This window comes from Thamnophis sirtalis, unplaced genomic scaffold, assembly GCF_051295495.1.
Source record: "Thamnophis sirtalis isolate CommonGarterSnake01/CBP01778 unplaced genomic scaffold, rThaSir2_p1.2 scaffold_13, whole genome shotgun sequence".
Classification (NCBI taxonomy): Eukaryota; Metazoa; Chordata; class Lepidosauria; order Squamata; family Natricidae; genus Thamnophis; species Thamnophis sirtalis.
The window spans coordinates 29615029-29633204 of record NW_028261393.1 but is presented as its reverse complement, the minus strand read 5'-3'; the positions used below and the strand labels follow the sequence as shown (position 1 = coordinate 29633204).

Genomic DNA, 18176 nt, shown 5'->3' with positions numbered 1-18176 from the left:
AAAGAGATTGGTCTGGCGTAAGAAATACCTTCTTCATAACAAAAATGTGATCTGCATAGTATGCAAATAGGTAGCAGGTACAAGAATTTTTGTATGAGGACATATAAATACCATAAAATGTTGATATATCAAGTGGTTTTATTTATTTATTTATTTATTTATTTATTTATTTTTTCTGTTCCAAAGGTTTTATTTCTTTTAAAAAACACAAATATTTCATCATTCGTCAATCATTAAAACATTGAAGTACAATTTTTTTGTATGCCCCTCCCTCCCTCCACCCCCCCAACCCCCCCCTCCTTCCCCCCCTCCCCCGACTTCCCAGAACCCGTACACGGTATGGATTTTTAACTAACACAATCTAAAATCTATTGAGAAAAAAGAAATAAAGAAATCAATGACATTCTACATTGACCTTAGCTTCTTCTTGCTGAACTAACTTTAAACAATTTAAATCATTTCTGATCTTAAGCATAGGCTAACTGGAATTTCTTGGTCCCGTATTTATTTTGTATATAGTCAATCCATTTTTTCCAGTCTCGTTTATATCTCTCATTTGAGTGATCTTTAAGATATGCCGATATTTTAGCCATCTCGGCTAAGTTTGTGACTTTCAATGTCCATTCTTGGATTGTAGGCAAGTCTTCCTTCTTCCAGTATTGCGCCACCAACAGTCTTGCTGCCGTTATTAGGTGCAGAATCAAGTTAGTCTCTACCACTGTAAAATCAGTACATATACCTAGTAAAAATAACTGAGGAGTAAACTTTATCCTTCTTTTAAAGATATTTTGCATAACCCACCATATTTTTATCCAGAATGCGTTAACCTTTTGGCAGGTCCACCATATATGATAATATGTAGCATCGAGAGAACCACACCTCCAACATTTAGGCTGTACATTCGGATACATAGAAGCCAACTTTTTAGGATCTAAATGCCATCTATAGAACATCTTGTAAAAATTTTCTCTCAGATTTTGAGCTTGTGTATTCACATTTCTTACCCAGTTTCTTTCCCATGTCTCCAACATTATTGGTTCTTCAATATTTTGAGCCCATTTTATCATACAATCTTTGACTAATTCTGTTTCCGAATCCATCTGTATTAATACATTATATATCCTCTTTATATGCATTAAGCTTTGATCTCTTATTTGTTTAAACAAATTATCCTCAACTTGGATAAAACCAATTTTTTGATCTATTTTCCACCTAGCCTGTAATTGCCCATACTGGAACCATGTTTGAACTACCTTCTCCTCTTTTAATACCTCTAAGGATTTTAATTGTAATACCCCCCTTTCCGAGGTAAGAAGCTGTCTGTAAGTAATTCTATCCTGTTTTTGTGCTATATTCATATTTTCAATTGCGTGTCTAGGAATTGCCCACATGGGTATCTTGTCATTTAATTTATATTGGTATTTTTTCCAGACCCGCAGTAAAGCATTTCTTAAGATATGACTTTTAAAATTCTTATCCAATTTTTTGTTGAATAACAGGTAAGCATGCCAACCAAATACCAGATCGTGTCCCTCAATATTCAATATTCTATCATTGGTTAAATGAGTCCAATCACTAATTACAGATAATGTCACTGCATCATAATATAGTTTTAAATTAGGTAGTTTCAATCCTCCTCTCTCACGTACATCTTGCATTATTTTCATCTTTACCCTCGGCTTCTTTCCTGCCCATACAAATTTGTTGATACCCTTCTGCCATTCTAAAAGATTCGCATCTTTAGGTGGGTTTATTTTCTTGCCAGTGCCCCTGTGGGGGAGTTTACTTGGGGAGGATGCAGCTTTTGCATACAAGGCTCAGTCACTGAACCTGCTTGGGAGTGTTGCAGAAATGCTGAACCTTGTGACTTGGGAGTCTACAGGTTGTGTCAGAGAGGGGAAATGAAAGGGCATGTTGCTTTTTTATGCCTCAAAATCAGAATCTCACCAATTTAATTTATTATTATTGATTTATTTGTGGTGTATTGCTTACCACATTAAGTTAGCAGGTTTCCTGAAAGGAGGTCTTAAGAGTGCAGAGATGACTCGATAATAACCATTTACCAGTCTGTGAAATATATAACAATCACTGTTGGTTTCTCTCTGTCTGTAAGTCAGTTTAAGGTACATTTACACAGATGGGCAGTGATGCTACAGGGGAAGTTCTTAGGCGTGGCACATCTATAAGCTGTTCTCAGTAATTTTAGGAGACAAATGGACTACCTCTGCATGCCAATATTCATCTTGGGAAGGGCTTCCACCTGAGATTTTACAAAAATCATTCACCTGACAAAGTAGGTATTACAAGTTTAGAGAAAAGGGGTCTGATTTGTGTAAGGAATTATGGTAAATGTGCACAAGGTGGTGAATCCCTCAGTAATTTATTTGGGTAGTTCAAGCGAGTATTATCCTTCACAGCATTCTCAGAATCAGGCGATCCGAATAGGTAGGTCCCCTCTTGAGCCCCCTCCCCCAATGCATAATTTATAAAGTTCTTGACCTAGAGTAACAGGGCAGTAGAAATTGAGGAAATGAAACACAACCAGGGGGCAAGTAAATTCTATGATTATCTCTGAACTTAAAATAGGGCAGAATTCACAGAATTCTCTTTCTTAGCAATGGAAGATTTTAATTGTGGTTCTAAGTGGAGAACTACCTGTAAAAGGTAGTTGATGGCCTCTGCGTGCTGAGATGGCTGGCTCCATGGAGAGAACCCTTTTAGGCAGAACATCTGGGACTCCTTTTATTCAGCTGGATTAATTTTTTATGTTTCTTTTCTTTCTTTATTGCCATTTTATATGTCCTGGAGAAAGTGGAAAAGAAAGTTAATTTAAAAAAGATTATTAAAAAGTGTTATGTAGTTTTCCCAGTTTCCTAATAAATATCCCTTAATAGCAAGGAACTAATGGGCATTGCATCCAGAGTTGGTACCATTCTTTATGTCCTAAAACTGAAGGTTTTAAAACCAGTTTCTTACCAGTAAACTTACAAAATACTTAGTAAGTTAAGAATCTACTTAAATTTATCAGTTATAATTAATAAAATTTACATGAAAGAAGAATACTTGAAATAGTCTCTTCTTGTTTTCTTGAAATCTTTCTATTCAGGAATATCTTTTGAATTGTGCAATTACAGAAATATCAAGCTTGGAATTTATTTTGTGATTTTGAGAAAATCCTAATCCATTTAATGCAAACTTCCCCAACTCTATATTCTCCAGTTGTATTGAAAGTTCAGCTCATATTTTTCAGACTGATGGACTGAGAATTTAGGTCTGCCAGTTCTGGATGGTACAGGGTTATTTGAATTTTATATTAAGGATATTTGGGGGGCAATTGCAAAGGCAAGACTATACGGTTATGTACAGGTAGTCCTCGACTTAACAACAGTTCATTTAATGACCATTCAAAGTAACATCACTGAAAGAAATGACTTATGTCTGTTTTCCACAGTTACAACCTTTGCAGCATCTCAAGGATCATGTGATCAAAATTCAGATGCTTGGCAACTGCTTCATACTTAAGACCGTTCCAGGGTCATGTGATCACTTTTTGCAACCTTTTGACAAGCAAAGTCAGCGGGGAACCAGATTCACTTAACAGCCAGATTACTAACTTATCAACTGCAGTGTTTCACTTAACAACAGTGGCAAGAAATGTTGTGAAGTGGGCAAAATTCACATAACGAATTCTCAACAACATAAATTTTGTGCTCAGTTGTGGTTGCCAGTCAAGGACTACCTGTACCTGGACATGTACAAACCATTTAAAGGGGATGCTATAATGGGAGGGTTGAGCTGGTCACGATTAGTTGAAAAACCATTCTGTGGTTGAGGCTTCTTCTCTATCCAATTGAGATGTTTTGATTTGAATAAGTTTCATGGAAGTGGCTTCCTATAGGTATCACCCTAAACCACTACTGTTAGCACACATGTTAACACGCTGTCAGGCCTGGAAGCCATCTTGGGTATTCGATCTTCAGGACTGCCGCATTTAGTGCTGTGGGAAATTGGGAGGGGGGATTGTATGGAGCTGGGGAGAGAAATAGTCATAATAACATTCCTTTCTCTGAGAGTCAAGGACATTCCGTCCCGCACCTGGAGGGGTGTGACTGAGAGGCATCTCCAGTTGGGACAGTGCCCTGATTGGGTCATGTGATGGACATGTGGGTACCGGGTAGGTGCTTGGACTTTCTTTTGGGTGGGGAAAACCTGGAAACTTTCAGATTCAGGTTTTTCCAGTTGTGCCAATATGACATCTCTAATAAAATGGAACTTTTGAGGAACTTGAAGCCTCCAGATTCTTCCGTTGGGGGTGTTAACTTGGAGCCCTGACACACACAGTGCTTGATCAGTACTGCTGAACTGTTTCTGGGGGGCATCCTTGGTATTCTCTGAGCTTGGTTGTTTTCTTGCAGACGTTTCATTACCCAAACTAGATACCAGCACCAATGATGATACCTAGTTTGGGTAACGAAATGTCTGCAAGAAAAAAGCCAAGCTCAGAGAACATCAAGGATCTCCCATTTCAATCCTGACCTACAAATACTCCCCTTTATTTATTGAACTATTTCTACAAATAAGAATTGAAAAATAAGAATACCCAGAACATGATTTGGTTAATGCTTCAATTTTCTGTACCTTACTCATAAGCACCAGGGTGCCTTCTGCCTGGGCATCTTTCTTCATCTGATTTTATTTTAAAAAAATCCTTTCATAAAAAAATAAACAGGAAACCACTGATCCTGTACAAAGTCTGTATTTCCCCAGAATACATTAGGGGTTGTGTGGCATTTTCCAGATGCCGGAATAAGTTATTTCCAGATAGAAAATAAAATGAAGAATGCTGGTGAAAAAAATGTTCTCCGTGATGGTCTTGGGCGAGGGGGCAGAAGAGACTGCTCTTCTGGATGGCCATTGGGAGGTGGCTCAGTGCCCACTGGAACTGAATGACCTTTGTTTTGTAATTTATTGTCGTGGCAGGAGTTTTTTCTCTTATTTTGATTTGCTAATATAGTGTTATTATTGTTATACTTGTAGGATGTAATGAGCCATGTTGGCTGGGAAATTGTAGGAATTGAGTTTTTATTTTTCACATGCCAAACGTTCTTCAGCATAGTGACTAATGTAATAGATCCGTGAAATACTGTGGACATAATGTACTTAGACTTCAGCAAGGTATTTAACAAAGTAGATCACAGCCTACTTCTTGGTAAGCTAAAAAAAAGTGGGATAGACAGCATCACCATAAGATGGATTTGGCTGACAAACCGTAGTAGTCCTTAATGGTACTACATCTATATGGAAGGAAATAAACAGTGGGGTACCACAAGGCTCCATCTTAGGGCCAGTACTCTTCAATATCTTCATAAACGACTTGGATGAATACAAGAGGAACTTAACAAATTTGAAGATACTAAGCTGGCAGGAATAGCTATTACCCTAGAACAATGGTCCCCAACCTTTTTATCGCCGCGGACCAGTCAGCCTTTGATAATTTTACCGTGGCCCGCTGAGCGCGCGCAGGGGTGGGGGAGCATTGTTCGCGACGACACATTGATTGTTTATATATCACGTGCGTACCAGCGCGGGGCTCTCTTCCCTGGAGCCTTTGCACACGGCCCAGGAGCTTTTGCGCACGGCCCAGGAGCCTTTGCGCTGCAGCGATCATGTCCCCCGGCCGCTGCAGCGATCATGTCCCCCGGCCGCTGCAGCGATCATGGCCCCCGGCCGCTGCAGCGATCATGGCCCCCGGCCGCTGCGCGGCCCGGTGCCAGGTACTCCACGGCCCGGCACCGGTCCGCGGACTGGGGGTTGGGGACCACTGCCCTAGAAGATAGGCTCAAGATCCAAATCTATCTTGACAGACTTGAACACTGGGCCCTATCTAACAAAATGAAATTCAACGTAGAGAGGACCAAGGGAGACATGATAGCAGTCTTCCAATACTTGAGGAGCTGCCAAAGCGAGGAGGGGGTTAAGCTATTTTCCAAGGCACCTGAAGGCCAAACAATAATGGTTGGAAACTGAACAAGGAAAGATTCAACTTAGAAATAAGGAGAAATTTTCTGACAGTGAGAACACTCAACCAATGGAACAGAAGTTGCCTTCAGAAGTTGTGGGAGCTTCATCACTGGAGTCTTTCAAGAAGAGATTGGACCGCCATTTGTCAGAAATGGTGTAGGGTCTCCTGCTTGGGTAGGGGGTTGGACTAAATGACCTACAAGGTCCCTTCCAACTCTGTTAATCTAATCTAAATGTATATACAGTTTGGCATATAACGTGTTGGTTAAGTACAAAACAATATATGATGTGTCTGAATTGAATGGGGAAATGGGGGCAGCTGCTGTTTTTTAATTCCTGCATAAGCCTGATCTCTTATCAGTTTTGCACATTCCTATTTTGCCTTCACCATCTTTGAGTTGCTTAAAAAAGTCTATGGAACAAGCTTGAGGAGTGGGAGGCTTGTTCCAAGGAGCATAAATTGACAAGTGCTTGCACTTATTAACTCCTACTTGAATGTTCCTGGACATCTTATAAGCAATTCTAGAAGGAAGTAATCAACTTTTAACTTGGTCATGGTTACATGATGGTTATCTTGCATGCTGCCTCTTTTTTTGATTACATCCTTGGACATTCTGTTTTTGTTTTTGCTATTTACGAGGCCATGAATATGAAAACCATAGTCTGCTCTAATTTCTCCTGAGGTTTTTATAGTCCAAATCATGTTTTTTTTCTTTTTCCCTTCTTCCCAGCCCAGTTTTATTCTGGCCCTTGGATATGTAGTGACTTTATGTTTGTGACAGTCTTTTCTAGTTTTGTAGCAATTAAAGAATTTTCTTGTTCGGTAGAAAAGCAGAGGTAAACCAGGGTTTAAGGTACAGGTGATATCATAGCGTACAGGTGATGTTAGACTAATGGAGCATCTGCTTTGCCAGAAGCAAGCATTGGCGCTTTGCTTCTATGCCATTGAAATGTGGCATATGATTGGATTTGTTTGTTTAGCAAAAACATAGCTTTTCACTTGCTGCAGCTTTTTCTTCTCGACTCGGAGAGATTGACTAATGGCATGTATTTATTTGTTGCATTTGTCTGCTGCCTCATCTAGTTTTTCTCAGCAGCTTACATCACAAAGTAAGTGCTGTGCTTTTTCAGATCAGGAACAGAGAGCTGGTAAATATTGGCTCCGCCTAGAGAGACCTTTCAGTAAAATGTGGGAAGGTATGAGAAGTTTGCTCCCAAGTTCCCAAACTTGGAAGCAGTGTACAAGCTCTGGGAAGGATAGCTTGTGAGATTGGGTAGGTCCGAAGACTGAAAATGAAAATAATTTGCACACACAGGCTTAAAACATTCAGTGGAGCTGGTGTGTGTGTGTGTAGGTATGTGTGTAGCTGATATATAAAGATGAACACAAACATTATTGTGAGATGGGTGGTATATATATTTAATCAGTATGGTTGCCAGGTTAAATACAATTTTAAAGGGATTAGATTGAGCAGAGAATGGTGTTCCTAATTCCCAAAACACCCTCTTCAGTAGCTCAATTTCAGTATGTTGAGTATAACATTCACCTACAGTGAATATTAGTGACAGCATGTGATCTCATCAAACTGTGTCAGTTCTGCTGCTTGGACCTCCATGTTTTATGGTGCAATTTGGGATTAAATCCTGTGATGCTTGATCAATGCACTTGATAATAGTTTCACTGTCTGGTTTTTGCTGCTTTGACTCAGCAATTCAACTCCTGCTTTGGGACATGCGAATTTCTACAATTACTCAGCAGAGATTTATTGTTAAATAGGAAGCGGAATGAGATGTTCAGAGCAAAGAGAAAAAAATATGTGACTAAACTTTATTCTCTAGCTTGCCAAATTTAGCTGTGGTTGCTGGCATATTAAATGTATTTAGATAGTCCTGGAAAGCAGCTAAAGCTCTAAGCAGCCTCTGGGTCCCTGTTGACCTCTGAACTAGAAATTCAGCCATACATTGTTCCAAGCTATGGTTATTTCAGATTCTTGCTGAGGCATAAACCATGGTTTACAGTGGCTGAGTTCACACATTTTATTAGATTACGTTGTTATGGTTTGATGATTGTGAAGATTTGAAACTGAGACTTAATAAAAAGAAAAGGATAAATATCTGGGTTTCATTGCTAAAGGTGTTTGATCCTTTGATTTATTGAATGATTGAGCTTTGCCAATTCATTTTTATGGCAATTTACCAGGATTAGTTTTGCAGTTATCCCAAGTAAAGCCACATAACTATCTGATTATTTATTGCTAGTTCATTTTGTTGTGTTCTGTAGTCTGGCTTTGCAATGAAGTCACAAATCACTACTTGTGACATACCTTGTTGCCATGGAAAAGCAGTGCCATTGTTGTGTATCTTTGTTATGACATCATTAATCAGGACAGATCATGAGAGATCGAAAAAAACTCCAGATTAAAGGCTGGCTGAAAGTTATTGAGAGTCTAGCATCAGATAAACAGGTGTTGACTCTCTGTGCATTATGGATGCTTTTTTTTGTCAGTTTTCAGTTTAATTTTGAAGTCTTTCAGTTTTTCCTGACAGTTTTTTAAATATGGTGTCCCCTGAAATTTGATAACTGTTTACCAATACACATTTTGGGGCACCTTTTGGACATTCCCAGTGGGAACCAAGCTTCTAAAATAGGAAATCGGTGGTCTTCAAATATTGCTACCTCTCAGTGGGGTCTCCAGGAGAATTTGGAAGGCCCATCGATGCTCCTTTGAAAAGCAAATTGTGCTTTTGAGTGATAATAGTGAAGCCTTAGTTAAATCTTACATCAAGCCAATGCTCAACTAAGTCTAGCATTTTGTATCGTAACCATTGTCTCTGTAGTGCCTGTAGGCAGGAGATAGATATGATGCTCTCTTGCCATTGTCCAGTGGGTATCAATATTTGTATTTGGTATTTATAAGGAGTCCTCTGCAACCGCTTGTCAATCAGACCCTTGCCCTCTTGGCTGGTAAAAGCCTCCAGAGCGGTGAGCAGCAGGTGGGTTCATGCTGTGCAAGCGGAACCATTCCTGGGATCTTTTAAGGAGGTTTGATCTCTCCTTGAAAACCATCATTCAACCCCACCTGCCTGAACAACTTTGGGCCAGTCTACCATCTTTTCTTTTTTGGGTCTCTTTCAGTCAGGATTCAGGGCTGGCTGTGGGATGGAGCCTTGATAGCACTCCTGGATGATGCCTGGTGGGAGCGGGGTGAGGGCAGAGTCACCATTCTCGCCCTCTTTGATGCCTCCGTGGCTTCAGTAGCATTGACCATGGTTTTCTAGATACGGAATGCAAGAGAGGGCGGCTGAGAGGCACAGACTTTCTCTGACTCGCCTCCTTCCTCCGAGGCTGGTCCCAATCAGGATTGATAAGGAGTGAAAGATCCAGCCCAGGCCTGACTGCTTCCTGGCAGGGTCCCTCAGGGCTCAGAACTATCTAACATCTACCATTTGATATGCTGGTAAATGTACCCAGCTCTAGGTCTCTGTCCTGGGTGAAGTGAGTGATGCAGTGGGCACCCTTTTGCGGTACTGGAAGGCTGTGGGGGCTTGGATGGGGATGACAGACTTAGACTGAATCCTGGCAAGACTGAGTGGCTTTGGGTGCCTGGAGCCTCGGGATCCAAGTGTCACCCTTAGTTCAGGATGGGTTCTCCCCCCTCCCCATCAGACCCAATTTGCAACCTAGGGGTTCTCCTGGAGTCACTGTCAGGCATGGCCCGGAGGACTTTTGCACAGCTGCGACCTTTCCTGCATTAGGACTCCCTGCGCTCAGTTACTCAAGCCTTGGTCATCTCTTCTCTGGACTGCTTCAGTGGGCTCTACATGGCGCAACCCTCGAAGTCCGTTGGGGAGCTCCAGCCAGTGCAAAGGGTGGCAGTGAGCACAGCCTTTGGGGCCCCTAGGATGGCCATGTCCCATATCTGCTCCATGAACCCCACTGGCTCCCGGTCTGCTTCCAAGGGCAGTTCAGGCTGTGGCTTCTGACCTTTCAAGGCCTCAAGGGCAGAATCAGTCCAGGCAGCCTGATGAACCACCTCAGCCCCTCAAATATTGGAAGACTGCTATTCTGTCACCCCTAGGCCTCTTTCCACTAGGCTAGACAGACCTATGCTCAGTTCCTGCAACCATGATTTATATGTTTTAGCTTCCAGGCCCTTCAGCATCTTAAGTGCTCTTTGCACTCTCAACATCTTTTTTTATATTGCGGCGACCAAAACTGGATGCAGTATTCCAAGTGTGGCCTTTCCAAGCGGTACTAACCCTTGCCGTGATCTTGATTCTATCCCTCTGTTGATGCAGCCTAGGATTACTTCGGCTTTTTTGATGGTTGCCGCACACAGCTGACTCATTTTTAAGTTACTGTCCACTAAGACTCCAAGATCCCTCTCGCAGTTGCTGCTATTGAGCCACGTTTTACCTAATCACATTTGTACAGATTGATTAAAAAGGCCCTGTAAAACTGAAAAATGTTGAAGGGTTTTAAGGTAAAGGCCAAGGATTTTTTCAGATCAATTCAGTGGAGTGACTAATTGCAGAATCTGAACAGGCCTCCAGATGATGGCATCCTTTGGTATCCTCCTGCCCCAGGGCATGATGCAAGCAAGTAGCCTATTTTCTATTGATAATGCAAAAAAGATGGCATCTTTTTTTTTCTTCTGGCCTGCAGAAACCATGGCGAGCCCAGCAAAAGAGAACAATTACAGAATGAAAAGTTACAAAAACAAAGCTTTGAACCCAGAGGAGATGCGCCGGAGGAGAGAAGAGGAGGGGATCCAGCTACGCAAACAGAAACGGGAACAGCAGGTAAGGAATCCACTCAATCAAAAGTGGAGTGAATTAGAAGTATTGTTTAATTTTGGGTTTATCTGATACTTGGGAGTCAGTACTTTGAAGAATAGCAAAACAGATAATAACAGAGGAACAGCGTTGGAAGGGGCCATTGAGGTCTTCTAGTCTGCTCAATCAGGTGTCCCTATATACCATTTGATTTCTGGTGCTGTGTTGTAACAGAAAATGGGAGAAGGCAATCAGAGAATCGTGCTAATAATAGAATTACGCTAAGATTATTTATGGTTTTTGGTGTTATAAAATGAGGTTAAGAAAGCAATAAAAATGCAAACAAATTAAGTTCAGTGAAATTATTTAAATATTCTTTAAATTACAAGCAGCTGTAACAGCAATACAGATAGTTCTTGACTTATGACAATAATGAAACCTGCCCATTGCGATCATAAATTGTGATGGCCATAAGATGGGACATTGTGTGACCAGATCTAATTTTACAACCTTTTTTTGCATCAGTTGGTAGATAAATGTTGTGGTTATTAAGTGAAACCCATTGTTCTCTATGGGGCACTTTTGCAAAAGCACAAATCACAAGTCACATAAAAGTCAGATGCTTCAAATGGCCATCAATCAGGCTGGTTGCTGAGCAACCAAATGTGTTCCTGTGACAACTGGGGATGCAGCTGTCGGAACTGGGCTATACAGTCAGTACCTTTTGGATGTCCATAGTATCTTCAAATGATCATTAAGCACCCAGCCAGTCATAAGTCGAGAACTACTTGTATTGTAGGGTGGGTTGAAGGATCTGCCAGTAAATTGCTATCTCAGAATATAAACCAGGGTCAATTTCTAATTCCCGGCACTGGAATTCCTGTCATCCCACTTGCTCAGGTAGTGAGAAAAATATGTGTCTGCTTGGTAACGAAACTGAAAGATTGCATTGTGGATGACAAAAAGATTAATGGGAGCAGTTCTGGGCTGAGCAGCTGTTCAGAGGAACCTCATGACTTAACTCTAAAGTGCAAGCTTTATCTTATGTCACATTCTGGTTGATCTTTAGAAAAGGAAGAAAGGTCTGCTGACACTTGGTGCAAGACAGTAGTATTTCCTGTTAGGCTCTTTGCTCTTAAAACACACACACTCTGTGTATGAATTTAATATAAATTTTATGTCACTTACATGCAGCTGGCAGTTGAAGGGGTAAGAACTATTTAGAGTAATGAAGCCATGAGAAGGGTTTGGAGTGATTGGTAATAGGGTGATAGGGATCTACATTTGTAGATTGTGAGTGCCAGGTCAGACTAAGTTTTGCCCTTGTGCGACCTTGCAATAGTACTAAAGAATAAGAATAATCACATCAAACTACTTTTCAGTTAAGCCACCTATAGAAGCCCTTACTTGCAGAACGGCAATTAGGAGCTGCTTGATGAAACATCAAAAGGCAGGATGGTTACCAATGTTGGGTTACAACACTGAAGTGCAGAGGAGCCGTTCAGCAATCTGCGGGTGACCACTCGGAATCAGGGTTTGGTTTGTTCCCCTATGACCACTCATTTTCCATTGCAGCTCTTTAAAAGGAGAAATGTGGAGCTAATTAATGAAGATGCTGCTATGTTTGACAGTCCCCTGGTAGATTCCTTGGTCAGCTCTACAATTGGTAGTGTAAGTAGAGATATATCATGTTTCCTTCTTACTTCTCTCTCTTGTTCAATATCCGTAAGACATCTATATAATACTAAAAATCGTCCATGCACTTTGTAAATGTTTTCTGCCCCAGAAGATAAGGAAATCAACCTGCCAATTTCATTTTGAGTATTGGCAATCAGCTTCGAGCTAGAAAAGGGGATTTATCAGCTACCCCTGCAGGACCTCAGGTTCTCCATCCCTGGGCTAGGTGACCCATTTTATCTGCTTTGGTACAATACACCTTATTCTATCTCTGAGAAGGTTTGTAAAAGAATTTCCTGGGATTTAAATGTCTTTCCTCTTAACTCTAGCCTGGAATCTTCTTGAAAATTGAAATAGTCCTGAATTAAATCTAAAGTTTGAGAATTGTTATGAAAGGTGGGCATTAACTTTGGTGATGGATTAACTCTGCTCTTTTCAGGAGGGTGTGATCACAATGGAGATGGTGAAAATGTTGTTCTCTGAAGATCCTGATCTTCAGTTACTAACTACCCAGCGATTCAGGAAGCTACTTTCAAAAGGTACATTCAATTGTAACTCTTTTTAAGAAGAGTTGGTGAGATTAACTTAGTGTTTCTGTTAGGTCCTCAAGATATATTTGTTGTTCAAATACTTTGCCAAAAATATCTGAAAATTTTCTTTAGGTGAGTAGACTGAACACATGAAATCTAACAGCAGGAGCCGACTATCTGAGCTGCTCATTTTTAATTGTACTGAATTACAAATCAATTTTTAAATGCCTTAAATTTCAGCAGTTAAGTTTTGACGTGCCCAGTAGTGTGTAAGGAACATACCTAGCTAAACACGGATAAAATGCAAGCATACATTGTGTTATACAGAATCACAGCCTCAACTGGGCAGACAGTTAGATGGAGAGATCATCACCGCCATGCTGGCGATGGCATGTCTGCAAAGGGTTATGTGCAAGCTGGGATTGTGATATTCATCCCCTCACTCCCAAACGATAGGCAAGCCTTACCCAATGCTTTTTGATATCTATTTAATTTTGTTCCCATCCTTCAGTTTCTTTTTAAATTTTATTTTAGAGCCCAATCCTCCAATCGATGAGGTGATAAGTACTCAGGGAGTTGTGGACAGGTTTGTTGAGTTCCTCAAGAGAAGTGAAAACAGCACACTACAGGTAGGAGGGCCAGCTGTTTCTTGGAGATCTTAATCAACTTTACAGCTTGCACTGTCTTTGTCCTGCTTATGTCGGTGGTCGTGATTCAATTGACCAAAGACATCTCACTAAAAAACAATACCAAAAATAGAGACGTACGGCTATAATGTTTAATAAAATTACTATTAAAAATTTTAAACCATTGTTGTATGGCTATTTCAAAGTCTGCAAGTTTGACTTTGAAGCCATAATCCACTGTTGCTTTAAGCATAGGAATATTTCGTTATTAGTTCTTTATCCCTGAATAAGTATAGGCTATCAGCCCTTCAAAGACATGTACATTATTAATCATGCTTTAATATGACGACGTATAAAGACCCTTCCTGAGGGGCAGTTTATAGTTGAAAACCGGACACCAGTTATTCCACCGACTCCGGAGTGTCTTTCTCTTGCCTTCATGGTCTTTTTGGCCTCCTTCCAGCTTTTCTCCTTGGATTTGGTCTTGTGAGTGGTGGCAAACAGGCAGCCGCTCCTCAGTTGTGCCTCTGCCTTTGATTTCCATGCTTGGGTGGGGGAAGTTCATTGTGAGCAGCATCGCTGAAGAAAGAACTGTCACTCAAAGAGACTGTTGCCATCCTTCCACAGGTGCAGTGTCAGTGAAATAGTGGTCTGAATTATTTTGCCTTGCGGAAGGCTCACCCCCCCCCCCCCACAAATGGGAACTCCGGTTTAATCTGTTGAGGTTCAATCCCCAAACAACTTTTTTCTCATTGATTGTGGGTCTCCACTGGAGTTAGTCATTCACTGGCTGCTTTTCTTCCAGTTTGAAGCTGCGTGGGCATTGACCAACATCGCCTCAGGTAATTCACTACAAACTAAGATAGTGATTGAGGCCGGGGCAGTCCCAATCTTCATCGAATTGCTGAGTGCTGATTTTGAAGATGTCCAAGAGCAGGTGAGACTCAGGCCTGGGCTACCAATTTCATGGCAGCTCTTGAGCTCTTGTTCATTCTCTCTCAACCATTTCTGCAGCAGAATAGCCAGCTCCAGTTGTGAACAAAACATGATCAACGGTGTCCTATAAAGGGCAGCAGCTTCCCAGTTTAAAAATTATTGAAATGGCTGATTCTCACAAGATTTTTTAAAATTTGTTTGTTTTGAGTAGGGAGGTGACGGGAGCTTGGAAATGTTTTTAACTGATCTTTGCATTGTTTGTCTATGCCTTCAACTATCCCACCACATTGTAGGTTTACAGTTGTATTGAAGTTGTTAGTGCTCCATCACTGGAGACTCTTAAGAAGAGACTGGACAGCCATTTGTGTCTGAAATGGTGCAGGAACTTCTGCTTGAGCAGGGGGTTGGACTAGAAGACCTCCAAGGTCCCTTCCAGCTCTGTTATTCTATGTTCCATGGTCTAATTATGATGTAATTACATCACACTGATTACTTGCCTTTCCCCTGGAAGGCAGCATACATTGGGGTAGAGGTCCTTCACTCAGTTTATTCTCAGAACAATCCTATGAGGTAGGATGGCCCAACTGGCTCTCTTATCCCCCTGGATCTCAGTGTCTAACCTTCAGGCTCTACTGCTGTTGTGATGTCACAGATGTGTCATACTGCCTAGGGTAAGGCAAGCTGCTTTGTATGGCATGAGAGCTGGGCCATGTGGCAAGAAAGAAACACAGACCCCTAATAGTTATTGGAAGGCTTGGGTTAGAGAATGGGATGAAATAGTCAGATACGGGGTAGTAGCTGTCTAAAGGAGGGACACCTCCGAGGTGATGCATTGTCCAGGCTCCCTCCATGTACCGGGGCTGCTAGGTTGGGAAGGTTGCCTAGACTATCTTGCACTGCATTCACCAGAATAATAACAAACAGCATAGAAGTGGCCGAGGTCAACGATTCATTTGCAAGAACCCAACTGACTGCTTCGCTGTTGCTGTTAACGTATCCCCTTCAAGGACTGAGTCCTGAAGCCCCTGCTCTTCTTCCAGGCTGTCTGGGCACTGGGGAACATCGCTGGAGACAGCTCTGCCTGCCGTGATTATGTCCTAAATTGTGGCATCCTTCCTCCTTTGTTGTTGTGAGTAGCCACTGGGAGAAATTCCACCACTTTGTGGCTCCTTCATTTCCTTAGGCTGCAAGTGCTGAGTGGGGCAAACTTGTCCTAGAACCACAACTGATTTTCTTATTTTCCCTGAACCATCTAGCTGCTAGGACTGTTTATAGGATACATTTGCCAAGCCCTTAAATAGCTTGGTTTAAGCCCAAAGGCCGTAATGTGGACAAGCATCATTTGATTATATTTCAGGCTCCTCACAAAATCTACTAGGTTGACAATGACACGAAATGCGGTCTGGGCTTTGTCAAATCTCTGCAGAGGGAAGAACCCACCCCCAGAGTTTGAGAAGGTAAGAGCCAAAGGTCTATTACTTTATTTTCCCAGCCACAGACACTTCTTGTGTTCCACAGACTTTCTCAACCATGGCAGCTGGAAGGTGTGTGGTTTTCAACTCCTAGAATTCCCCAGCCAGCACAATTGAGAAACACTGCTTTATCTAGGCTCAGGACTAAAACTCACATCCTGCTCCTATCACTTAACTCTCCTCCTTGCGTTTAAAAGCACCCGAAGTATAGTACCTGTGAAAATAGTAAAAGGTCATTGAGTTCATTGTAACTCAAGTCCTGATAGTGCTGATTGCAGGCCGAGCATCTTACAAAGTTTAGTGTTTTAGACAAGGCAATTGGTGTGGGTAATAACTCTAAGCCAGAGTTACTGCTGTATCTAGAATATGAAACCCTCAAGGTCTACTTAGCAACCTACTCCCCCTGTAATCTCCATCTAAACTGCTTTGGGGTAAAATTGGATCGGGGTCTCTTCTGCAAGATACCCTTAGAGAATACGATGGCAAAAATAAATGCTAGAAACAATATATCCCAGAAACTATGTGGAACTAAGCTTCCACCCTCGGATCATCAGCACTAGGGTGGGTCTACTCCGCAGCAGAATACTGTGCCCTTGTAGGGTTTAGCAGCTGCCATCCTAGTAAGTGAGACGCCAGACTCAACGACATCATGAGGGTTATAAGCGGATGTATTAAAACCACTCCAACTTGGTTTCCTGTTCTGAGCCACATGGCAGCGCCAGCTTTACAGAGGCCTCAATGCACAACCGAGAGAATACAGAAAAACTATGAACAACTCACTTCTACCGGTGCATTCCACCCTTCCTCATTTATCAGCAGAAGACTTAAATCCAGGAAGGCCCCACTGGCCCTTGCACAACATCTGCCCAACAACTTTAGTATTGATTCCCGATGGAAAGCCAAATGGGCCTCTGAATGCCCAGGCGGAGGAAGACATATCACTGACCCCACAAAAAAGGTGCCAGGCTTTGAACTACCATGTCAACAATGGACAATCCTGAATGGGATTTGCACCTCGCACAGTGTCTGTTGGGACATTATCAACGGGGGCTGGGTTTTCTATGTCAAACTGGTCCAGTAGCTGATTTTTTCAAGATAAACGATGCTGTGCTTCAATGGTTAAATTGCCTGGACATCAGCATTTGAACATAGATCTTTTTAACATTTTTATTTTATTGTGTTTTATTAATCTAGGGGAAACGTTAGTATATAATGCTAGTCCATGTATGATATGCCATATACTAAATAAAATAAAATAAATAAACTGCTGCATCTATGGATAGAGGACTGATTTACCAGCTCTAAAATAAGCATTCAGTGTGATGATAGCATGAGTATTTCTGAATTGAGCATGAAATGAGAGATTTGATCTTACACACCTAAAACTCTGTGGGGAACTGCTGCAATGCCTGTAATGGGGCCGCTGTTCTCAGGGTCTCTTGCAATTGTGTTTTTGGGCAGGTGTCGTCCTGTTTGCCGGTCTTGTCTCGCTTGCTTTTCAGCAGTGACTCAGACTTGCTGGCAGATGCCTGCTGGGCACTTTCCTATCTGTCGGATGGACCCAATGAGAAAATCCAGGCGGTCATAGATTCAGGAGTATGCCGGCGACTGGTAGAATTGCTAATGTAAGTGTAAAAGTGCTACATTATCACTTATTGAGTAATTTATTAAATTCACATATGCCACAAATAATGGTTTGCAAACTACTCTGGCTGTGTTCATTTTGTGAAGTCAGATATGAAGAGGACAAATGCTAATCTGTGCCGAGGCAGTTTCCTTTCTTTTAAACTGGGGGATTTAAAAACGGGGTTCAGCCAGTTCATAAGTGGGGAGGGGATGGTGAGAACGCACATCACGCGCAAAGGATTGCTGCAATCTGCCATTGCGATAGAACAGCGCGGGTGTCCCTACTGTCTTCCTGCACTCCCATCTCCAGTGGAATAAATAGGGGCTGAGTGAACTGAGGTGCATTTGGGAGAGCTTGAGGGAAGATGTGAGCTGGAGGGGATGCACTTAAAGTCCCAGCTTAACCCATCCTGAGTCTAGTGTGTTCCAAGTAGGTGGGATTGTATAAATCCCAGCACATCGAAACAGCAGCTTGAATCCACCCAAAGAACCAGGATGGGGAAGCTGCTTTA

General features: G+C 41.7%; 1 protein-coding gene across 1 annotated transcript in view; it reads left to right on the top strand.

Annotated features, from left to right (window-relative positions):
* KPNA6 (karyopherin subunit alpha 6) overlaps positions 1-18176 on the top strand; it is a 28760-nt gene that overhangs the window by 3238 nt on the left and 7346 nt on the right. The window contains exons 2-9 of the mRNA XM_014057650.2: positions 10688-10824; positions 12373-12468; positions 12914-13013; positions 13539-13633; positions 14436-14567; positions 15607-15695; positions 15924-16023; positions 17500-17663. Of these exons, the coding sequence (XP_013913125.1) occupies positions 10688-10824; positions 12373-12468; positions 12914-13013; positions 13539-13633; positions 14436-14567; positions 15607-15695; positions 15924-16023; positions 17500-17663 (913 nt within the window). The remainder of the gene's footprint in view (positions 1-10687; positions 10825-12372; positions 12469-12913; positions 13014-13538; positions 13634-14435; positions 14568-15606; positions 15696-15923; positions 16024-17499; positions 17664-18176) is intronic.